At 41.9% G+C, this 25,877-nt stretch overlaps 1 protein-coding gene across 6 annotated transcripts in view; it reads left to right on the top strand.

Annotated features, from left to right (window-relative positions):
* LOC126252999 (zinc finger protein 143-like) overlaps positions 1-25,877 on the top strand; it is a 129,631-nt gene that overhangs the window by 83,738 nt on the left and 20,016 nt on the right. For all 6 annotated transcript variants that reach the window (XM_049954033.1, XM_049954035.1, XM_049954032.1 and 3 more), the window contains exons 7-8: positions 24,000-24,201; positions 25,096-25,304. In XM_049954033.1, coding sequence (XP_049809990.1) covers positions 24,000-24,201; positions 25,096-25,304 — 411 coding nt within the window. The remainder of the gene's footprint in view (positions 1-23,999; positions 24,202-25,095; positions 25,305-25,877) is intronic.

The raw sequence follows: 25,877 nt of genomic DNA, 5'->3' as shown, positions 1-25,877 counted from the left end.
AGAAGAAATTAACACAACTAATCGAAATATCCATACCCAATACAACAAATATACAAAAGAAAACAGGAGAAAAAATTGAAAAATACATCCAACTGGCTGAGGAAGTCAAGGACATGTGGCATCAGGATAAATTTGACATTATACCAATTATACTATCAACTACAGGAGTCATACCGCACAATATCCACCAGTACATCAATGCAATACAGCTACATCCAAACGTATATATACAACTACAGAAATCTGTAATTATTGATACATGTTCAATTACCCGAAAGTTCCTAAATGCAATGTAACATATACCGTACAGTTAAAAGGAAGTCATACTTGATCAAGGTCCGCGTCACTTTCCATCTTTGACCAGACATAACGTCTGAGAAAAGAAAGAATAATAATAACAATATTTTACGGAACATAGGAATTGCTTATATTTATTTTTGATATGCAAAGAGTCAGAATAACTTTTACTGATCTGGTTATTGTGAATTTTAAGCTTGCGTACTGATGGTCACATTTCTTTTATTATTCAAAATACCAAGATTTTTGACAGGCTGGCCTGTAATGAAGCTTGAGACCTATATAGGTTGGAATGTAACCCATTTTGGTTGAGTAGGAAAGTAGATGAATTTGAAAGCAGAAAACCTGATTGTGGTGATGGATTGAGCTGTAGCTTAGCCTCAGGTCTAGGTTAGGTTTGAGTGTAATAATTTGCATGTGAGTTGAAGAAGCCAATGAATCTCAATGTGAAAATAATAGACTGATGTGTAGCGTAGCTCATGATACACATTTGTCATTGCAATAACCTACTTGTATGTCTTATTTCCAATTTTCTTGAAGAATGAAAACTGTGGTTAAGTTCCAATCTTACGGTAGAAAATACTAGCTAATTTTATTTAGAAACCGTAGGAAATTATGAACAGGAATCTCATTGGCTACCTACATGTCATTCGTGATTCATTGTGTCGACTTCCCAGGATTCATTCAGTGAAACTTTACCAACAGCAGCAGCAATGCAAAAGCTGTCAACACCATAAGTGCACTTCTACTGGAATAAGCCAAAGCTCCATATTTCAAAGAGTGAAGCTCGAAGTAATGATGTCATTACTATTATTGCACTTAAAGATTTACACCTAATATTTGACAGTGTATTTGCTAGTGATCATTTTTTTCTGACAGAATTTTATATTTTCTGTTATTTGTTTGACAGTAATTACTGCTTCGTTGCATAGATACTGTGACTGATTGCGTATGTGTCCCAGAAACGAATGTGGCCAGACATAGGGCACAATACATTTGGTTCGACAACACATGCCAAGTGTAAGAATATAGAATGCTGCGGAAACTTTAAGATATTGGTAGTTACATATACAGGGACATATCAGGTGGAATAGGTCATCAACATTTTAGGAGTCTTGCCATGGTTCCAGGCGTGCTCATTTGGGTATCTGTGGCTGTGTGTGTGAATGTGTGTATATCCACTATTGAAAGAGCAAGAGCTCAAAAGCTAGTGTAAATACTCTTTTCTGATGTGTGTTTCTATGTGAATCACTTCAGTCATCTATAGGTTAGTGGTTGCCTTTCCTTCATTTTATGTAACATTTCAAGACAATTATTTTTGTTTGTACTTATAAATTTAATTGTACTAAGTATATAAAAACTGCTTTAAAAAGGCTTTTTACAACTTTCTTAAGTGCCAATCTGTCTGGGCTTAGAGTCGGATGGAGCTGGGAATGATCCATATGCCTTATGCATCTAAGGGATGAAAATAGTGTAAAATAAAATCAAAACCATAACTACACTACACACAGTATTCCAATGAAAAAAAAATGAAATGTCATGTGACTAGGGCCTCCTGTCAAGCAGACGTGTCACCTAGTGCAAGTTTTTTTAGTTAACGCCACTTCGGTACCTTGCATGTTGATGGGGTGATATGATGATGCAGGCAACACAACACCCAGTCTCAGAGCAGAGAAAATCTCCAACCCAGCCGAGAAACGAACCCGGGCCCATTTGCATGGGATTCTGTCACACTACCAGTCAACTATCAAGGCAGACAGTATTCCAATTGCTGATACTGGGAGGACAAGCGAGCCATCCAGCATCAGGATTTGTACACCCGTAGTCAGTAGAAGCACCTCGAGGAGACGCAGCTTGGGGAGGCGGTGCAGAGAAACATGGTAGCACTCCTTTTGTTAAATGAACTGCAACAAAACACTGACACAGAGCACAACCTAAGAATTCTACAGTTCATACATACCTCAGTGAAACGCAGCAGATAATGATGTGAGCCACGTGGTGTTGTGCAGGCAAGCTGCTGAGTGCATGGCCAGGGGTACTGCCTCGTCGGAGCGGAACAAGAACCTGCTCGAGTGACACTGCGGCATGCCTCGTGTCTGGAATGCGTGGCCGTCTTAAATTCTCCCTCCAGCGGACGTGACCATTGAAGATGGTTCCTTGGGGCCCTGCCTGGTCAGACTGTACATTCCATTTTTTGTGAAATGGAAGTGCATCATTGGACCAATCCTGATACATAATCAGTAGTTGGGTAACAGTAAAAAACATTAATACTAAACCCATTTAACAATATTAAGACTAAACCCATTATAGGATGGATGTACTTATGATGTATGATCAGCAAAAGTGAAAGTTAGTAACAGGACACATCCATGGGCAGTTTCAGCCAAACCTATTACACACATGACTTACCTTCTGGGACAAAAGGCTGTGGGGATGGGACAAACATTGTGTCTTAGTGAGTAGGAGAGGGAGTAGGCGAGTAAAAAATAAACATTTCTCTGTATGTGCTGGAGTATTTTCAACCAAACTTGGTACAAGCAACTTATGAAGTGGGACTTTGGGAATGAGGCATGCAAAAGAGTAGCTGGAAGTGGTCTGGGAAAAATATGTAAAAAGAAGCATAGCTCTAGAAAGAACACCAGGAGAATTTTTTACTTCACATATGAACTGGAATTTCAGTCTGGGAACAACCCTCCAGGCTTAGTCATGTCTCTGTAGTATCCTTTCTTCCAGGGGTGCTAGTCCCACTAGGCTGCAGGAGAACTTCCAGCTACTCTTCTGTATGCCTCATTCCCACAATCCCACTTTATAAGTTGCGTGTACCAAGTTTGGTTGAAAATACTCCAGCGAATACAGAAAAATTTTTATTTTTTACATGCCACGTAGGAGACAAAATACTGGCAGAAGTAAAAACTGTGAAGGCGGGTCATCTGACATGGTTGGAGAGCTTACTTGATGGAGCACTTGCCTGCAAAAGGCAAAGGACTCAGGTTTGAGCTCTGGTTCAGCACACAGTTTTAATCTGCCAGGAAGTTTCAGATATGACTTTCTAACTCAGAATAAGATCCCTGGCGGTGCACCACACGTAGCATCTAAAAGTTGACAGAGTTTAGTTCAACATTTTTGCATGTTCTGTGAATTATATTTGTGACAACTCACCATGTTGTGGAAAGTGTTAGTAGGTTCACAAATAAGGTACATTTTCTCTCTGTGAAAACATGCCGCTATTTGCAGAACTGGATTTTTTGTTTTAATCTTTATTATAGCTGTAAATTGTAGTAGCTGTGTTGAGGAATAACCATAGCTCCAAGGCTTGTAGAAAGCACCAAAGCAGAAATAGTGTATGCACTGAAATCTAGCTAAATGAGTGAAGAACCTACAGAAAGCCCGGTGCCTTAGGGAGAATGCAATCAAAACTGAAATGCACAACACATTGGAACTATAGCAAAGGTGTTGTGTCATGCAAAGATGTCACTGACATTCACAAAGTGGAACTGAAAGCTGAGTGGGACAGAAAAGGCATTGTTGAATCCACATCATCATGAAAAGGGCACTTGTGCTGCTGCTGCTGCTGCTGCTGCTGCTATTTCAAAGCCCATACCTCCTCCTAGAACTTCAAAAAAAAGGCTGTGGTTGCTGCCATCAAGTGCAGCCACTAGCACAGCCACTGATGGGAGATGGAAAGTAAGCAGTCTGACGATGTCGACGTGGCTCTGATATTTCTCATTCCATGATGATGGCATAGGGCAGTCAATCTCACCCCAAGACACTGCCTCCACACACTACAGGCTTCCCTCCCTAGCAGAAAGACAGGGTAAAAATGCAATCTCCATTATAAATGGCTCCCATATTGCAATGGAACATTAATGGATTCAGGACACATGTGGAGGAACTGAAACTCCTTGCACAAGAAGGCCTCCTGTCCTTTGTTTGCAGGAAGTGCACTTTAAAGTGTCTGTTGATGCTGTACTATGGGGCTGTTCTTTTCATTGCAAGGCTGATGTGATGGGAGTAGGCCAAAGAGGGGTTGCTATGTGTGTCAATAACACACTCAACTTCTCGGCTTTGTCCTTGGGTAATGACATGCAAGTTTCAGCTGTTGCAGTTCATGTAGGTCAGAAGATCAGTATCTGCTCCCTGTACTTATCTCCGCAGGATGCAATGGACACTGAGGCTCTCACAGACCTTGTTGAAGAACTGCCCCAGCCATTTCTCTTACTGAGTGATTTCAGTGCCCATAGTGTGTTATGGGGCTTGAACCATACTTCGAGAACATCATGTCATCTCAGGAGCTGTGCATCCTCAACGGAAGTGGTCCCACTCATTTCTCAGCTGCTACTGTGTTATCCTCAGCCATCAACCTCTCTTTCTACTCGATGACCTTCATTCCAGAGTCCACATCCCACTATGGAGCCACCAACTGGATGGAGCATTACTTGAACAGAAGCCACTGAAATAGATAGTCAACAGGGCTAATTGAATGCTGTTGAGCAAGCTGGCTGTGTTTGAACATCTCGACAGCGTCCAGGAATGGGTGGAGCACAGCACATGAGCAATCCATTATGCTGCTGACTTATTTATCCCAAAGTCCATAGGTCATTAGGAGGCAACCTATATCTTGGTAGAACAATGAGTGCCGCTCAGCAATCTGGGACAGGTGTGCAGCTCGCCGGTTTCAATACTGCCCGACAGCAGACAACCTCAGCCTTCTGAGTCGCAAGAGTCAGTACTCAATGTGTAACTAAGGAGAGTAAGAAAAGGTCATAGCAAACGGTCCTGGACTCCATCAACTGTTCCACTTGTCCTACCAAAGTACAGGAAGCCATCAGGAGGATTTTCAGTAAGCACAGTCATTTCCAAATAGCAGCAGTGCTGAAATATGGGTGTTTCCAGACAATGCCTGGAAACACTGCTCAGACAATGGCAGAGCATTTTGGAATGACTACTGCCAATACCAGCCAGGATACGGCATTCATCCGTTACCAAGCGTCTGTAGAGAGGGGCAAGTTGGATTTCATATTCAATAATAATTCTGAGTCTTACAACTGCCCTTTCTCCACATGGGAGCTGGATTTGGCTTTGTCAGGGTCTCAAATCTGGTACTCCTTGCTTCAACATTTGCCAACAGCATCACAGGATATCCTCCTTGGCTGTTTTAATTTGATACGTCAGACTGGCCAGTTTCCCAACTTGTGGAGGGGGATAGTTTTGATACCTCTCCTCAAACCAGGAAAGGACTGCACATGTCCCAGTAGCTACCAGTGTGTCACCTTAATGAGCTATGTAGGATAGACCCTGGAGCAAGTGGTTAACCATCATTTGGTATGGTTGTTAAGAGAGCAGGCAACTCCTTAGCTGGTCTCAGTGTGGGTTCCGGAGATTTCGGTATACTGTCAATAACCTGGTCCTGCTAGAGGTAGCTGTGCGGTAGGCTTTTCTACATAAACATCACTGTCTCAGTATATATCAGTTAGGCATACGACACTGCTTGGAGATACAATATTCTTGTGCAACTCTGTCAATTGAGCTTTCGTAGCCACCTACCCATCTTCATATAGTCTTTCCTATCTAACAAATTTTTTAGGTCCTGTGTTGGTGACATGCTGTCGGATCGTTTTGAGCAAGGGAATGGTGTTCCTCAGGGCAGTATTTTAAGTGTTACCCCCTTTGCCATAGCTATAAACAATATCATGTCTGTGGTGAGGAGTCCTGTTCAGTGCATGATTTTGGAGTTTTCTGTTCATCCTCTAGTGTTGCAACTCATAATGCAGAGGTTGGAGGAGTGGGCTGCAAAGATGGGTTTTCAGTTTTCTGCAGATGAATGTGTGTGTCTTCATTTTAATCATGCTCATTGTCTTTTTAATTTACCTGAATGGAATATGAGGGACACCAATGCACATTTTAAAGGCTCAGTGAAGTTTCGAGGCCCCATCTTTTACTGCAAGTTGTCATAGTTCCCAGACCTGAAAGCCAGAACCCAGAAGGCACTGAATATCTAAATAGTCTTAGCCACAGGTCTTGAGGAGCAGAAAAGGTGCATCTGCTTCAGTTTTTTAGGGCTTTCATGTGATTGCAGCTTTACTATGGAAGCACAGTATATGGATCAGCGAGGCCCTCTTACCTTAAGATTATTGATGCTATCCACCATGAGGGTAATTAGGCGGGCAGCAAGTGTTTACAGGGCCAGTGCCATACCCAGTCTCTGTGCTGAGGCTGGAGTCACTTAGTGTGGAGCAAGTACAACCACAACTCCTGGGTTTTAACTGCCTGCCACCATGGTTACTACAGAGGCCAAGAGTGATTTTAGATTTAGTGCAGTACAGGAGAGACTGCATTCCTACATGTGTTTTTAATACATTGTTTATGACATTTCAGCTGAGGTCTGTAGCAGCATTTACAGGATTGAGACTCCATTAGTTGCTCTGTTATTTTTCTCAGTTGTTTCCTCAAGATCCAACTGACCCAAGACTTTACTGTCTTCAATGTGGAATTATATGTGATCTTGTAGGCACTATAGCAGATGAGACATGTTTAGAGTGCTAAATTCCTTGACTATTCCCATTCCTTGAGTGTCCTTCACTCTCTATAATGCTTGTACCCAGCAGATAAAGTAGTGTAGAATATCCAGGATGCCCTCCTGTGATCATGAAGGCTGGGGAAGGAGGTGTCTTCCACTAGGTGCCAGAGCACATGGGTATTGTGCTTAACAAATGGGCGGATATTGCAGCCAAGGAGATGTGTTATGATTCTCACTTAGTTCTGTGTGTCATCCTCCTGCATGTCCTCACCTCACTGTCCAGGTCATGCATCACTGGTGAGAAGAATGGCTGGAAGTGACATATAACAAGCTGTGTCTTGTTAACTCCACAACACAGCCATGGCAGCAAAGCAGACAAAATGAGATCCTCCTTACTCGTCTTTGCATAGGCCACAGCCTTACGATGCATGGCTTCTTGCTCTGACGAAAGAACTCTCCAAATGTGTGATGCTTGACTTGTTCCGTGAAATTTTAGGGTGCCATTTTTTATGTGTTCTCAGATTGGCTAGCTTAGACATGTTTTTGATGAGCGATGAGCCAGCCACATATTTCTGTGAATCACCCTTAGTTTTCCTTTAGTCTTTTTGTGTTTTAATTGACAGTTTTCGCATATCTCCCCATTATGGTGGTGTTCCCCATGTTGTGAGCTAGTGTGATTGAGCAAGTGATCATGGTTGAGACTAGGAGAAAGTGAGTGTGATTTTATCTCAGTGTGCCTTGTAGTTCTTCTGTCAAATTTTCTATGTTCTAACAACATTTCTTTCCATTGATCTTCGTGTGTGTGCAGATAACCTCAAAGTTGAGTGCACCTAACACACAAACACTTGAAGTAGATAGTTGCTACGAGCTACCGTAGGGAGAGGTTATACTCATCAACCTGAATAAATAAAAAGTTGGTTCCTTTTACTGACCCCTCGACCCAGATGTAGTTGCTGAAGGATTCAAGAAAAATTTGAGTGGCATTTCGAATAGGTACCCAACTCTTGCAATTATAGTTGGGGTGACTTCAGCCTACCGTCAATATGTTAGTGAAAATTTGTGTTTAAAGCCACTGGTAGGCATAAAAATTGTCCAAAATTTTACTAAATGTATTCTCCGAAAATTATTTTGCACACTTCAGGAGCCAACACGAAGTGTAAATGTTTGCAGTAACATACTAGCCTTCTTGACAACAAACAATCCTGACCAAATAGAGAGCATCATGACAGATACAGGGATTAGATGACTACAAGGTCATTGAAGTGAGACTGAATATAATAATATCCAAAACCACGAAAAAAATGCAAAATATAATATCTATTTAAAATAGCAAATAAAAATTCAGTTGATGGCTCTTAAGAGACAGTCTCCATTCCTTCCAAACTAACAATGTAAACATACACCAGGCGTGGGTTTAATTAAGAGAAATTGTAATGTATTGATGACAATTGAGGGATTCATACCCAGATCCTCCAGTGTACATAAACAGGTTAGGACTCTGTTGCAAAAGCAGCAAAAAAGCATGCTATTTAAAAGATTGCAAAACCACCAAGATTGGGATGTTTTACAGGAGCTTGAAATTTAGTGTGGACTTCAATGTGAGATGCTTTCAGTAATTTACACAGTGAAACTCTGTCTCAAAATTTGGCAGGAAATCTGAAGATATTTTGGTCATATGTAAAGTAAACCAGTGACAATGCACAATCAATATCTTCACTATGTGATAGGAACAGCAATATTATTGTTGACACTGCAACTACAGTAGGCTTAATTAAAAGAGTGATCCAAAATTCCTTCACCAGTGAAAATACAGTAAAAATTTCGGAACTGAGATCAAGAACAGCTGCCAACAGTAGTCATTTAGAAGTGATAACCTTAATGTAGTGAAGCAACCTAAGTCATGTAATAAAGACAAGTCTTCTGGTCCAGACTGTGGAGTATACTAATGTAATAGCTTCATATTTAACAGTCATGTACAACCACTTGTCCGGTTAAAAATCTGTACCTAAGGATTGGAAATCTGCATAGATCACACCTATACACAAGGGAAGAAATAGAAGTAATGTGCTGAATTATAGATCCGTACCACTGATGGCAATTTGCGGTAAGATTTTGGGTTGTATGCTGTGTTCAAACAATATGAAATACTTTGAAGAAAATGCTCCATTGACACTTGGTTGGCATGGATCCAGAGAGTATCATTCTTGTGAACAGAACCAGCCCTTTATTGACACAAAGTAATGAGTGTTAGAGCCCGCCCGGCTAGCCGTGAGGTCTAACACGCTGCTTCCCGAGCAGGAAGGCATACTGGTCCCCGGCACGAATCTGCCCAGCAGATTAGTGTCGAGTCCGGTGTGCCAGCCAACCTGTGGATGGTTTTTAAGGCAGTTTTCCATCTGTCTCGGTGAATGTGGGCTGTTTCCCCTTATTCCCTCTCAGTTACATTGTGTCGGCGATTGTGTCTGGGTACCTGCGCAAACACCGTTTCCACGTATAAACACGCCACCATTACTCTGACATGCAAACATTTGAGGTTACACTTGTCTGGTATGAAACGTTCCCGGGGGGGTCAACTGGTGTGTGGACCACACAATAACCCTGAGTTCGGTGTGGGGTGGTGGTGGGGTGGGTGGACTGCTGTGGCTTGTTGTGGAGTTGTGAACCACTGAGGGCTACAATGGGACAAAGCCTCTCTCTCATTTCTAGGTCCCCATTTAATACAGTACAATACAATGAGTGCTATTGACATGGAATCTCTAGTAGTTTTCATTTTTCTATATTGCTCAAAGGCTTTTGACACCATTTCTCATAAGCTGCATCTAGTCAAACTGTGTGCCTCAATTGTGTGACTGGGTTTGTGATTTCGAAGTCATCGAGTGAAACAGAAGTGATATTTGGCATTCCCCGAGAAACTGTACTGGGCCCTCTGCTGTTACTAATATATGTAAACGATTTGGGAGACTAATGTGAACAGCTTTCTTGGGTTGCCTACAGTTGATGCTGTCACTTTACTGCCTAAGTACCGTATTTACTCGAATCTAAGCTGCACCTGAAAAATGAGACTCGAAATAAAGGGAAAAAAAATTTCCCGAATCTAAGCTGCACCTGACATTTGAGACTCGAAATTCAAGGGGGGGAGGGGGGGGGGGAAGTTTTAGGCTGCACCTCCAAATCGAAACAAAGTTGGTCCATTGTCATATGAGACACAATTTACGTCGAGTGAATGACGATACAGCTATAGTAGTTTGGTTCGAGTCGTAAGCTTAGCAGTTAGGCTTTATCAGGTAGCCATTGCTATGCGTCACGCGCTCCGTCCGTATTTATACGAGTACCCTTCCTTTTTCACTTGCTTCGTCTGGTTTGAATCGATTGCTGATTTTGCTTCAATCTGATAAGTGCCGTTTTCTTTGTTATAGGTGTATACGTCACTCTAAGCTGAACTGTGTCATGCAATATTCGTCCCATTCTGATAGTGCGTGTTTACGGCCTGTCGCCACTAGCAGCATGGCTTGCTTTTGTACGCGCTACCACCGCTTACAATAAAAAGAAAGAGAGGAATTGTCTCATTAGCGAAACAATGGCAAAAGACTGCTATTTGTTGTTACTTACACTGCTGCTTTCTTTGATAATGATCAACAAGAACCAAATAATAGACTGCGTATGATAGAACATGTTCTGAACGAGAGTTAGGCGAAAAATTTTCTCCGTTTGAAAATCTTTGCGGCCGCTTCTTTAGTACATCAAATTCTGCACAGAAATTAGTCATCATCTTAGATTTATAAATCTAGTCAGTTGCCGTGCTTCATTTCTGACTGTATCACTACTAGGCATAAGAATAATACAAATATAAACATGACACGATACGTATATTCTTCCACGTTTGCTGTTGTCTCACTCTAGTTTCGTAGTTTATTGGGCAGACAGGATTTAAATGAGATAGCAGCAAACATGAAAGAATACATGGCAAAATGTTTATATTAGTATTATTCTTATGGTGAAGCGAATACTGCATGTGATTCACATTTCATCAGGTTCCTACTAGGAACCATCTCTTCTCACAGGTAGGAAAAAATTCAGAACGTAGAGTTGGCCATATTGACAAACATCCCAAACAGTCTTGCCAGTCGGATTTTCGCAGTACATTGAAATTCTGCTACATTCAAAGATGAACAATACGGAATTTGTATTTACTTCATTGGATAATGTATGAAAATGCAGTAGTCGAAACTCTGGGCAGAGAAAAAAAAGCTCGTCTTCCACCTTTTTTTTTTTTTAATTTATTTACTGACGCAGAGGTTTTGGCGCCAGTATTTATCTTTGTGCCTACAAAGCATGCCTCTGTCGCGCTACATATATTCGACGGCAGAAGTTAGTTGTGGCGGCACCTACCAACATTTTTCAGAACTTCCACTTGCTTTGCACTCGATTCTAAGCCGCAGGCGGTTTTTTGGATTACAAAAAATGGAAAAAAAGTGCGGCTTAGATTCGAGTAAATACGGTATAGTTATAAGAATATCAATATGAAGTACAAAATTATATAGACAAGATGTCAGTATGGTGCGAAAAAAGACAATTGACTCTAAACAATAAAAATTGAAAGGACCCGCACATGAGTACTAAAAAGAATAAACTTTAGGTTTTACAATAAATAGGTTTACAATAAATAGGTTTACAATAAATAGGTTGTTGATTCAGCTAAACACCTAGGAATTACAATAATGAACAACTTAAATTGGAACCAAACACTGTGTTTTATTGGCAGAATACTTGGAAGAAGCAACAAATCTACTAAAGAGATTGCCTACACTACGCTTGTCATCCTCTGGTAGAATATTGCTGCATGGTATGGGATATTTACATGATACGATTGATGGAGGACATTGAAAAAGTTCAAAGAGGGGTAGCTCGTTTTGTATTAATGCAAAACAGGTGGGAGAGCGTCACGAATATGGTACACGAGCTGGGTTGGCAATCATTAGAACGAAGGCACTTTTAATTGCGGCGAGTTCTTTGTACAAAATTCCAATTTCCAACTTTCTACATCTACATCTACACAGATACTCTGCAAGTCACTGTGCGGTGCATGGCAGAGGGTACTCTGTACCACTACTAGTCATTTCCTTTCCTATTCCCCTCGCAAAAAGAGTGAGGGAAAAACAATTGTCTATATTCCTTCGTAGGAGCCCTAATTTCTTGTATATTATCTTCATGGTCCTTATGTGCAATGTATGTTGGTGACGGTAGAATTGTTTGGCAGTCAACTTCAAATGCCAGTCCTCTAAATACCCTCAATTCCCATTTGACTTTCCAAAGCATCTCCGTAACACTTACGTGTTGTTCGAACCTACTGGTAACAAATATAGCAGCCCACCTTTGAATTGTTTCAATGTGTTCCTTCAATCTGACCCTGTTCACATCCCAAACATTCGAGCAGTACTCAAGAATATGTCGCACCAGCGTCATATATGTGGTCTCCTTTACAGGTGAACCATTCTTTCCTTAAATTCTCCCAGTAAACCAAAGTTGACCATTCACCTTTCCTGCCGCAGTTTTCACATGGTCGTTCCATTTCATATCACTTTGTAATGTTATGCCCAGATATTTAAATGACTTGACTGTATCAAGTGGGACTCTAGTAATACTACATCGGAAATTACAAGTTGCTCTTCCTACCCACCCTCTCCTCTAAATGCAAAAATATTTTTTTGACTTCCATCTATATATGGAGGAATGACCCCATAATAAAATAAGATAAATCGGAGCTCTTACAGAAGGATGTAAGTGTTCATTTTTCTTACATGCTGTATAGTAGTGGAACAGTCGAGAAATAGTCAGAAAGTGGTCCTGTGAAAATGGTGCCAAGCCCTTAAACATGAATAGCAGAGTAGTGATTTAAATGTAAATGACTCTTCATCTACAACAAAATTTATCAATTGTAACCCAACCACATATGCACTATTCACTCAGAAATTCATCTATGAATTAGGAGTTGTTAAATAGAAATAATTTCAGTTTGTTTTTAAAACAGCACCTAAGCTCAAGGAAGGTGGTTAGATATTTTTATGCGGTATTGCAGTGTAACAATGTTCAAAGGAAGGTGCACTGTGGCCACTGAAGCTATAGTAAAATGCATGTAATGTGTTCACTGTTGTGACATTCATTCATTGATGTATTTTCAATGTTGTCATTCCATTATACAGCTGAAGGTTGTCCATATTTATTTCACAACAGCAGCAGCAGCGCGCGCGCGCGCACACACACACACACACACACACACACACACACACACACACACACACACACACTAACAAAAGTGCTGGTAGGTCGATAGACACACAAACAAACACAAACATGCACACAAAATTCAAGCTTTCACAACAAACGGTTGCTTCATCAGGAAAGAGGGAAGGACAGGGAAAGACGAAAGGATGTGGGTTTTAAGGGAGAGGGTAAGGAGTCATTCCAATCCCGGGAGTGGAAAGACTTACCTTAGGGGGAAAAAAGGACAGGTATACACTTGTGCGCGCACACACACACACACACACACACACACACACACACACACACACACACACACACACACACATATCCATCCGCACATACACAGACACAAGCAGACATTTGTAAAGGCAAAGAGTTTGGGCAGAGATGTCAGTCGAGGCGAAAGTAAAGAGGCAAAGATGTTGTTGAAAGACAGGTGAGGTATGAGTGGCGGCAACTTGAAATTAGCGGCGGTTGAAGCCTCGCGGATAACAAGAAGAGAGGATATACTGAACGGCAAGTTCCCATCTCCGGAGTTCTGACAGGTGGTGTTAGTGGGAAGTATCCAGATAATCCGGACAGTGTAACACTGTGCCAAGATGTGCTGGCCGTGCACCAAGGCATGTTTAGCCACAGGGTGATCCTCATTACCAACAAACACTGTCTGCCTGTGTCCATTCATGCGAATGGACAGTTTGTTGCTGGTCATTCCCACATAGAAAGCTTCACAGTGTAGGCGGGTTAGTTGGTAAATCACGTGGGTGCTTTCACACGTGGCTCTGCCTTTGATCGTGTACGCCTTCCAGGTTACAGGACTGGAGTAGGTGGTGGTGGGAGGGTGCATGGGACAGGTTTTACACGGGAGGCAGTTACAAGGGTAGGAGCCAGAGGGTAGGGAAGGTGGTTTGGGGATTTCATAGGGATGAACTAACAGGTTACGAAGGTTAGGTGGACGGCGGAAAGACACTCTTGGCGGAGTGGGGAGGATTTAATGAAGGATGGATCTCATTTCAGGGCAGGATTTGAGGAAGTCGTATCCCTGCTGGAGAGCCACATTCAGAGTCTGATCCAGTCCCGGAATGGGGTTACCTTGGCAAACTTTGTATGTGGTGTTGTCTGAAAGCTGACGCAGTCCCTCAGCCACATACTCCCGACGATCAAGTACCACGGTCGTGGAACCCTTGTCCACCGGAAGAATGACGATGGATCGGTCAGCCTTCAGGTCACGGATAGCCTGGGCTTCAGCAGTGGTGATGTTGGGTGTAGGATTAAGGTTTTTTAAGAAGGATTGAGATGCAAGGCTGGAAGTCAGAAATTCCTGGAAGGTTTGGAGAGGGTGATTTTGAGGAAGAGGAGGTGGGTCCCGCTGTGACGGAGGACGGAACTGTTCCAGGCAGGGTTCAATTTGGATGGTGTCTTGGGGAGTTGGAACATTAGGAGTAGGATTAGGATCATTTTTCTTCGTGGCAAAGTGATATTTCCAGCAGAGAGTACGGGTGTAGGACAGTAAATCTTTGACGAGGGCTGTTTGGTTGAATCTGGGAGTGGGGCTGAAGGTGGGCCTTTGGATAGGACAGAGGTTTCGGATTGGGAGAGAGGTTTGGAGGAAAGGTTAACTACTGAATTAGGGTGTTGTGGTTCCAGATTGTGTTGAAAGGAATTTTGAGGTTTTGGAGGTAGTGGAGCTGGAAGTGGGAGATTGAGTAGATGGGAGAGACTGGGTTTGTGTGCAATGAGAGGAGGTTGAGGTTTGCTGGAAAGGTTGTGAAGGGTGATGCCACTTCCTTATACACAAATATTCCGCACATCCAGGGCCTCGCTGCGATGGAGCATTTCCTTTCACGCCGATCACCTGCCACCCTACCTAAAACCTCTTTCCTCATTACCTTAGCCAGCTTCATCCTGACCCACAACTTCTTCACTTTTGAAGGCCAGACATACCAACAATTAAAGGGAACAGCCATGGGTACCAGGATGGCCCCCTCGTACGCCAACCTATTCATGGGTCGCTTAGAGGAAGCCTTCTTGGTTACCCAGGTCTGCCAACCCAAAGTTTGGTACAGATTTATTGATGACATCTTCATGATCTGGACTGACAGTGAAGAAGAACTCCAGAATTTCCTCTCCAACCTCAACTCCTTTGGTTCCATCAGATTCACCTGGTCCTACTCCAAATCCCATGCCACTTTCCTTGACGTTGACCTCCACCTGTCCAATGGCCAACTTCACACGTCCGTCCACATCAAACCCACCAACAAGCAACAGTACCTCCATTATGACAGCTGCCACCCATTCCACATCAAACGGTCCCTTCCCTACAGCCTAGGTCTTCGTGGCAAACGAATCTGCTCCAGTCCGGAATCCCTGAAACATTACACCAACAACCTGACGACAGCTTTCGCATCCCGCAACTACCCTCCCGGCCTGGTACAGAAGCAAATAACCAGAGCCACTTCCTCATCCCCTCAAACCCAGAATCCCCCACAGAAGAACCACAAAAGTGCCCCACTTGTGACAGGATACTTTCCGGGACTGGACCAGACTCTGAATGTGGCTCTCCAGCAGGGATACGACTTCCTCAAATCCTGCCCTGAAATGAGATCCATCCTTCATGAAATCCTCCCCACTCCGCAAAGAGTGTCTTTCCGCCGTCCACCTAACCTTCGTAACCTGTTAGTTCATCCCTATGAAATCCCCAAACCACCTTCCCTACCCTCTGGCTCCTATCCTTGTAACCGCCCCCGGTGCAAAACCTGTCCCATGCACCCTCCCACCACCACCTACTCCAGTCCTGTAACCCGGAAGGTGTACACGATCAAAGGCAGAGCCACGTGTGAAAGCACCCACGTGATTTACCAACTGACCTGCCTACACTGTGATGCATTCTATGTGGGAATGACCAGCAACAAACTGTCCATTCGCATGAATGGACACAGGCAGACAGTGTTTGTTGGTAATGAGGATCACCCTGTGGCTAAACATGCCTTGGTGCACAGCCAGCACATCTTGGCACAGTGTTACACTGTCCGGGTTATCTGGATACTTCCCACCAACACCAACCTATCCGAACTCCGGAGATGGGAACTTGCCGTTCAGTATATCCTCTCTTCTCGTTATCCGCCAGGCCTCAATCTCCGCTAATTTCAAGTTGCCGCCACTCATACCTCACCTGTCTTTCAACAACTTCTTTGCCTCTACTCTTCCACCTCGACTGACATCTCTGCCCAAACTCTTTGTCTTTAAATATGTCTGCTTGTGTCTGTATGTGTGGATGGATATGTGTGTGTGTGCGAGTGTATACCTGTCCTTTTTTCCCCCTAAGGTAAGTCTTTCCGCTCCCGGGATTGGAATGACTCCTTATCCTCTCCCTTAAAACCCACATCCTTTCGTCTTTCCCTTTCCTTCCCCTCTTTCCTGATGAGGCAACAGTTTGTTGCGAAAGCTTGAATTTTGTGTGTATATTTGTGTTTGTTTGTGTGTGTATCGACCTGCCAGCGCTTTTGTTTGGTAAGTCTCATCATCTTTCTTATATATATATATATATATATATATATATATATATATATATATATATATATATATATATATATATATAGACACACACACACACACACAGATGATGTGACTTACCGATCGAAAGTGCTGGCAGGTCGATAGACACACAAACATACACACAAAATTCAAGCTTTCGCAACAAACGGTTGCCTCATCAGGAATGTTTCCCTCTATTATATTCAATCATTATATATATTTTGCAAAATCTTATTTATCTGCTGATACCAAGCAAGTGACTTTTAGTTAAAATGTCTCCCCTGTACCTGAATATACATAATGAATGTACAAGTGCAGGTGTTTACACATGGATGACGACATATGGAAGTTTGGGTCTTGCTGTAAAGCATGCTCAGATAGCTGAAATGGTTAAGGTGGTCGTTTGTGACAAGTGGGAAATCCAAGTTCGAGTCCTGGTCCAGCACAAATTTTCAATGTTGTCATTCCATTATACAGCTGTAGGTTGTCCACATTTACAACTGTGAATATATTTCATGTAGATATTTTTATGTCTGTGTGCTTTCTTCCATCCTGCGCAAGACTGAGGTTAAGTGGTGGATGATGGGGGCTATTTTTGTTCCTTGTGTTGTATTGATGTATGACACTATTATTTTCAAATAATGCCAGATTCGTTCAGACAAATCTCATAAGAGAATAAATGTATGTAAGGGTATTGTTAGTAGTCTCATGTGTTATGTTTTAAACAGCTGTCTGCATGAAATTCAACGATGAACACCAGATATTATTCTTATGGCATGTTTCTGTATAATGAATACTTTGTGTATGTTGGCTCAGAAAATTTTTCCGTATGACACCAAGAAATGAAAGTAAGCAAAATAAGCTAATTTTCTGATGCCTTCATCAACAAAACCAGCAATTGCACTTAGAGCAAATGTTGCTGAACTCAGGCTTTTGAAAAGATTGATAATATGTTATTTCTAATTCAAGTTATGATCAGTATGCAGACCCAGGAATTTTATGCAACCAGTTACATATATTTCCTTTCCCCTTACCACATTGTTATTGATAATGATACACCGTACCTTGTGCAGAATTGTATGAACTTCTTCTTCTTCTTCTTCTTCTTCTTCTCCTTCTTTTTTTAGTAAGAAAGAAAGGTGCCTTTTACGATGAACCAATCAATATTGTCTTTGAGAATTTCATTGATTGTTCATTCTGTTGTTGCAGTACTGTTGGGCTTGAATATGATTATTGCATCATCTGCAAAGAGCACAATTTCTGTTTTACCAGTATAACATGGAAGGCCACTTACATACTGCAAGAACAGGAGTGTTCCCACAATTGAACCCTATTGAATACCAGTAGTAATTTGTCCCCATTCAGAAGGAGATTCATCATGAGAGATGCATCAGCTATTTAAGATAGCCATTTGCTTGGTATCAATTAAATATGAAGTGAACAACTTAGTTAAAATTAAAATTGTGATTGAGTTGGTGATGAGGTCTTATAAATGGAAAGTAACTTGTTAGTTTTAGTCTATAGTTTTTATATTTCTAGTTTGATTGCCGAGTGCCCCAATCATATTGAAATCCAATTTTGGTCAATTACATTGCCACAGAATCTTAAGAAAACTTTTAGAAATTAGCAGCACTCTGTAAAACTGTTTCAAAGTTGTAAACATTATAGAAAATCTGTTCCTATACCTGTTCTAAGATATGAGAAGTGATCGGAAACTAAGGTTACAAGGCTGATATTCCAAGATTTTTATCTCTTACGATGAAATTAGTAATTTGAGGTAATACTGATACACGTGGTTGGCAGCTGTGCAGAGTTTCAGGGATCTGTCACATACAGCACTAGTTGTAGGTGACTCATTTGGAAAACTGCTCTCAAAGTAATCTGCTTAGTTATTCAATTTCTGTGGGCAGAACATGTAACCATGTCTGAAATTCATTGGTAGCTTGTAGAGGTTCACAGATAGACTAATGTCATGTCAGTATGTCAAAGAATGGTGTCGAAGTTCATTACCACTAGAGAAAATGTCACCACCAAGAATTACCATGGCTGACTGAGAATGGCATTAACAGATTTGAGCACAGTTTGCATGGTGGAGCTGATTCAGGACAATGGATGGACCATGTTATGGCATTTGATGGTGGAATTGGGAATGTCGTTGGGAAGCATTTGTCACATTGTTCATGATATTCTGCAATGCTGGAAAGTTTTTTGCTAACTGGTTCCATGAAATTTGACCAACCAACACAAGGAGAAGTGCACAAGGACAAACCTGTAACTTTTGCAATGGTTCTCCATGGAAGGGGCAGTTTCCCTCACAGCAGTATCATGGGTGACAAAACATGGATCCATTACTACACTCCCAACAGTAAGTGGTCATTAGTGGAGTAGAAACACCCCTCCTCTGCAGAAAGGCAAAGAAGTTTGAGGTGACCGCCATCTGCAGGAAGGTGATAGCCACAATGTTTTGGGACATTGTGTCACACTCGTGGAGTTTTTGGAAAGAGGGAAGACAGTGACACTGATTGATACTGTAAGACCTGGACATGATTGCTCAAAGTAGTCAGGAGGAAATACCCATTACTTCCAACTGAGGACATCATCTTCCTTCATGGCAAAGCATAACCTCATACAACCAAGAAGACCACAATGCTGTGGAAGTAGTTTCGCTGGGCCATTGTCAACCAGCCCCCCACCCGCTGTGGTCCCAACCTCGCACCAAGCGACTTTCTCCTTTTTCCTCACTTGGAGGGACACCTAGGAGGCTGATGATTCGCTTCAGGCTAGAAGGTGGAATACTTTGCGATAATGTGGCTGAATGCACAAGGACAGCATTTTTACCAAGAGGTTGTATTCAAACTCATCCCAGAAAAATAACCTAATGTATGTACTATCAGTTGGCTTTATTGGTTGTCATACTTCATAGTAGGTAATTAGCAAGTAATCCTTGATAAGTTTCGTGTAATATTCTGCACTTACATTCATTAAGTGACTGTAGTGTCTGTTGTGTTATAAACTATTAAGGTGTCCATAATCAAATCTGAGTGACAGAGTTTGTAAATAAAGTTTCAAGACTGATTTTTTCCTGAGTAGTGGTGTGCGTGCAGACCAGTCTCACCACCTGCGGCGGGTGGTGAGGGCTGTTGGCTAAGTGAGCCAAGCATTGGCATTCGCTGGCAAAATTCTGGAGTCAAAACATTGAAAGTTTAGGGAGTGTCCGTTTCAAAACATCATCAAGAAATTGGAGTGTCTGAAATGCAGCGGCTCCTGGAGCAGCAGTGTTTAATCAAATTTTTGTGTAAAACTGGGAAAGACCAGTATGGAAACATTCAAAATGATTCAAGAGGCCTATAAAGAATACAGCTTGTCACATGCTGTGATTTTCATGTGGCACAAGAGGTTCAAAAATGGCCATGATGACTTGGAGGATGATGCACTCTGTGGAAGACGTTCAACAAGCAGGACTGATGAAAATCTGGCCAAAGTGCATCAAGTTTTAAACAGTGATCGACATCTCAACATCAGAAAGGTTGCAGATGAAATGGGTTTGAATCACCAAACTGTTTCAGCTAGTGACAGAAGATATAATGATGAGAAAAGTGTGCACAAAACTTGTCCTTAAAGTGCTCTCATATGAACAGAAGAAGCAGCACTTGGCTGTTTCACAGGAAATGGTTGAACGTTTGCAAACCGAACCTAATTTTTGGACAAAGTGGTTACTAGTGAAGAGACCTGGCTCTTTGAATACGATCCAGAGTTGAAGAGGCAGAACTTGGTGCGGCACACCAAAGCCGAAGAAAGCCCGCATGAGGAAGTCACTTGTGAAAGCATGCTTATTGCTTTCTTTGGTGCAAAAGGAATGATCCACAAAGAGTTTGTGCCTGCCGGACACACTGTCAATGGTCAGTATTATTCTGGAGTGGTCCGCCGTTTGAGGGATCAAGTGTGCCGAGAGAAGAAAGACGACTGGGTACTACGCCATGACAATGTGACTGTTCATACCTGCTTCACTGTCACTGAAGTTTTGACCCAGTTCAACATGGCAATCCTACCGCAGCCAGCCTGCCCTGACCTTGCCCCCAGTGATTTCTTTTTTTTTCCCACGAATGAAGAGAGACCTGAAAGGTAAGCAGTTTGACAGCATTGCAGCAGTCCAAAAGGCTTCGGCGAGGATTCAGAACAGCATTCTGGTTAAGGAGTTCCAGGGGAGCTTACTAGCAGTTGAAATCTCGTTAGCAGTCGTGTGTGGATTCTCAAGGCACCTATTTTGAAGAATTTTAGTCTGATGTATGAAAGTATTCAATAAATTTCATGTTCTGAGACAATTCTTGAAAGTTTATTTACACGTCCAGTCTGTTAGTGTTTTTCAAGGAACATGTAAAAACTATGTACGGTTACACTGATGTTTCCATTTGTTTTGTGTTTCCTGTGAGACTGAGTATGCATACTGGAGATTCATTGCACTGCTAATCATTCGTATAAATGTTACAAGAGTTTCTTGTGAAATAATTCTGAAAGCATTCTTCATTGAGAGCTGCATGAATATCATTATGGCTTTATGCTGTGCTGAATTTTTCCATTGCACCAGTGTGGTCGGCTGCTTACTTGTTAATCATAATGGAGAAATGTTATGTGTGTAGCTATTTTTAGATTTCCAGAAAGCATTTGGCACTGTGCCATACTGCAGACTGTTCATGAAGGTACAAGTGTACAAAAAAGATTCTCACATACTGGGGTGGCTCAAAGACTTTTTAAATAATAGAACCCTGTATATTGTCATGGATAGTGAGCGTTCACTGTTTTTATGGATATCATTAGGAATGCCCCAGGGAAGTGTGACAGGATAGGGTGAGCAGCAGTCTGCAACTATTTGCTTATGATGCTGTAGTACACTGGACTGTGTCATCTTTAAGTGAACATAGGGAAATACAGGATGACTTTACAGAATTTGTATTTTGTTTCATGAATGGCAGAGTGCTCTAAAAGTAGGAAAATGTAAGTTAATGCAGATGAGTAGGAAAAACAATCCTATGATGTTCAGATATGCTATTAGTAGTGTGCTGCTTGACACAGTCATATTGGCTTTGCACAGACATTGCAAAACAACCTGAAATGGAATGAGCATGTTGGGTTTGTTGTGGGGAAGGTGAGTGTTCAGCTTGGCTTTACTGGGAGAGGATTTTAGGAAAGCAAAGTTTGTTTATATAGAAGACAGAGTATAGGACACTTGTGTTACGCATTCTTGAGTACTTCTCACGTGTTTGGGGTCTCCACCAGTCAGGTTAAAGGAAGGCACTGAAACAATTCAAGAGATCTGCTCTTAGATTTATTATTGGCCAGTTCTATCAGCATGTGAGTATTATGGAAATGTGTGAACTCAAATGGGAAGCCTTGGAGGCAAGAAGGTATTCCTTCAGCAAAACTCCATTGAGAAAGTTTAGAGGGCCAGCATTTGCAACAGACTAAGAATCTTCCTACTGCCACCAGCATACATCTCACATAAGGACTGCAAAGATAAATAAGAGAAATCCGAGTTTATATAGAAACATACAGACAGCCATTTCTTTCCTAGCACCATTTGCAAATGGAACAGGAAAGGGAATACTGAGCAGTAGCCTAAAGTGTAGTGGCTTGCAGAGTACATATGGAGATGTAAATGTTATCACAGGTCAAAATATGGTTATCTGTTAATACTATCATATATATACAGGGTGTTTCAAAAATGACCGGTATATTTGAAACGGCAATAAAAACTAAACGAGCAGCGATAGAAATACACCGTTTGTTGCAATATGCTTGGGACAACAGTACATTTTCAGGCGGACAAACTTTCGAAATTACAGTAGTTACAATTTTCAACAACAGATGGCGCTGCAAGTGATTTGAAAGATATAGAAGACAACGCAGTCTGTGGGTGCGCCATTCTGTATGTCGTCTTTCTGCTGTAAGCGTGTGCTGTTCACAACTGCAAGTGTGCTGTAGACAACATGGTTTATTCCTTAGAACAGAGGATTTTTCTGGTGTTGGAATTCCACCGCCTAGAACACAGTGTTGTTGCAACAAGACGAAGTTTTCAACAGAGGTTTAATGTAACCAAAGGACCGAAAAGCGATACAATAAAGGATCTGTTTGAAAAATTTCAACGGACTGGGAATGTGACGGATGAACGTGCTGGAAAGGTAGGGCGACCGCGTACGGCAACCACAGAGGGCAACGCGCAGCTAGTGCAGCAGGTGATCCAACAGCGGCCTCGGGTTTCCGTTCGCCGTGTTGCAGCTGCGGTCCAAATGACGCCAACGTCCACGTATCGTCTCATGCGCCAGAGTTTACACCTCTATCCGTACACAATGCAAACGCGGCAACCCCTCAGCGCCGCTACCATTGCTGCACGAGAGACATTCGCTAACGATATAGTGCACAGGATTGATGACGGCGATATGCATGTGGGCAGCATTTGGTTTACTGACGAAGCTTATTTTTACCTGGACGGCTTCGTCAATAAACAGAACTGGCGCATATGGGGAACCGAAAAGCCCCATGTTGCAGTCCCATCGTCCCTGCATCCTCAAAAAGTACTGGTCTGGGCCGCCATTTCTTCCAAAGGAATCATTGGCCCATTTTTCAGATCCGAAACGATTACTGCATCACGCTATCTGGACATTCTTCGTGAATTTGCGGCGGTACAAACTGCCTTAGACGACACTGCGAACACCTCGTGGTTTATGCAAGATGGTGCCCGGCCACATCGCACGGCCGACGTCTTTAATTTCCTGAATGAATATTTCGATGATCGTGTGATTGCTTTGGGCTATCCGAAACATACAGGAGGCGGCGTGGATTGGCCTTCCTATTCGCCAGACATGAACCCCTGTGACTTCTTTCTGTGGGGACACTTGAAAGACCAGGTGTACCGCCAGAATCCAGAAACAATTGAACAGCTGAAGCAGTACATCTCATCTGCATGTGAAGCCATTCCGCCAGACACGTTGTCAAAGGTTTCGGGTAATTTCATTCAGAGACTACGCCATATTATTGCTACGCATGGTGGATATGTGGAAAATATCGTACTATAGAGTTTCCCAGACCGCAGCGCCATCTGTTGTTGAAAATTGTAACTACTGTAATTTCGAAAGTTTGTCTGCCTGAAAATGTACTGTTGTCCCAAGCATATTGCAACAAACGGTGTATTTCTATCGCTGCTCGTTTAGTTTTTATTGCCGTTTCAAATATACCGGTCATTTTTTAAACACCCTGTATATATATGTGTGTGTGTGTGTGTGTGTGTGTGTGTGTGTGTGTGTGTGTGTGTGAGAGAGAGAGAGAGAGAGAGAGAGAGAGAGAGAGAGAGAAACAATACTGTTTATTTTAAATGAATGCATGGCTTCAATTATTTCAGGTTCATGAACGAACACACACAGGAGACAGGCCATTCCGTTGCACTGTTCGGGGTTGTGATAAAGCATTTGCAACAGGCTATGGTCGGAAAGCCCATATTCGTACACACACTGGTGAGAAGCCTTATAGGTGTCCTGAAGACACATGCAAGAAAGCCTTCAAAACTTCTGGAGACCTTCAGAAGCACTTACGTACTCACACGGGTAAACATTATTTTGCTTTTTGTTCGCTCTAATCTGTAGCAGAATTACTTGATATTAATTAACCTGTACTATTATTGAGACAGTAAATGTTATTGTGCATCGTAGTTGACAGATGTAAAGCATTGTGTAAGATGTACAAGGAAACATGTGATAATGGTGCTTGGAGAATTAGGACCAATGCAGAACTGTATGGACTGTATAAAAACCCACCGATCACCATAGGTGTAAACAGAATGAGATTGCAGTGGTTTGGACATGATGTGCGAGAATCAAGGCACAGCGGGTGCCAAAGAAGGTGCTGTCTACAGAGCCAGACAGTAACTCTGTGGAGAGACCAAAACTTTGATGACTGGAAGATGTAGAGAGAGTTCTGAGAAGATTAGGTGTGCAGAACTGGAGAAGTTTGGCAGAGTCAAGAAGTGACTGGAGGAGACAGGTCTTCAACAAAGCCGGGTCCCTCCATGGGCCATAGTGCCGGAAAAGAAAGATGAAGCTGTACCTTGAGTGTGATATATGGTATGAGCAAAGACCAACTGCTTTTAACTTAATTGTACCTAGGAAAGAAGATAGATGAGAGATGATGGGTGTTCGATCAGTTATCTTTAATGTTGGTATGGTAAAAAATTGCAAAGAAGTCATCATTTCTGAAGTACTTAGCTATGGGCATGTTAAAGTTATTGTGAGATTTCATCTACATGGTTGTCATTCTGATAATGTAATCTCATTCCAAATATTAATTTCAAGAATCTTAAATCTCATCCTCAAGAACTTTTATTGCTCATGCATTATTGTTTTCCTGTTGTTCATGATATACAAAAAGCTGATTACTTTATGTTTATATTTGGTGGGACTTGAGGTGGTTATTGTTTTATATGAACATTTTGTCTTTTTCAGGGGAACGCCCATTCACATGTCCAGTTGCTGGTTGTGGACGCTCCTTTACTACATCTAATATACGAAAAGTGCACGTGAGAACACATACTGGTGAACGGCCTTATGTTTGTAATGTTGAAGGATGTACAAGAGCATTTGCATCTGCAACAAATTTTAAGAACCATCTCAGGATACACTCTGGAGAGAAGCCGTATGTTTGTAGTATTAAGGTACGCATGTTAAATACACATTTAGAAAATTGTGTGTGATATAATGCAAAGCTATATAATAAAATCATTCTAGGTCTTTTCATCTCGTAATTTTGTGTGATTTCTAATATCCTTTCTTTTCTTGCTTCTTCCGATCTCATCACAACAGTATTCAAGGCTCAGATAGAGTGTCATGTGTACACAATCCCTGAGCTTGCAATGTAAGTAGCAGTTGCTGAACGTAGCCCATTGGGACCAGCAGAGTTCCGGTCAGCACCAGTTAACACCCAACTAATACCAACTAGGAATACTTTTGAGTGCAGCTAGACTGCAACTAACATGAAGCCCTATCCATCCTGTGTTCTTGGGAGCAAGTGGAAAAGCAAAATGGCTCGTAAATAATTTCTGAATATTAGAGACATGAGTCATCAACAGGTTTCATGCTGTCCATCCTTTACCATATTGAATACAGATTGTAAACCAGTTCACAAAGAAAAGGAAAAGTCAGTCAGTGTAAACCTGTGAATAGCAGTTTGGTATTAGTCAAAGCTTTGACAAGAACCAAAGTATATCCATCTTCATTGGTATCTCTGG

The sequence above is a fragment of the Schistocerca nitens genome, chromosome 4 (assembly GCF_023898315.1).
Source record: "Schistocerca nitens isolate TAMUIC-IGC-003100 chromosome 4, iqSchNite1.1, whole genome shotgun sequence".
In the NCBI taxonomy this organism is placed as follows: domain Eukaryota; kingdom Metazoa; phylum Arthropoda; class Insecta; order Orthoptera; family Acrididae; genus Schistocerca; species Schistocerca nitens.
Note: the sequence above shows the minus strand (reverse complement) of the source record. Positions and strands in the feature narration are given on the sequence as shown.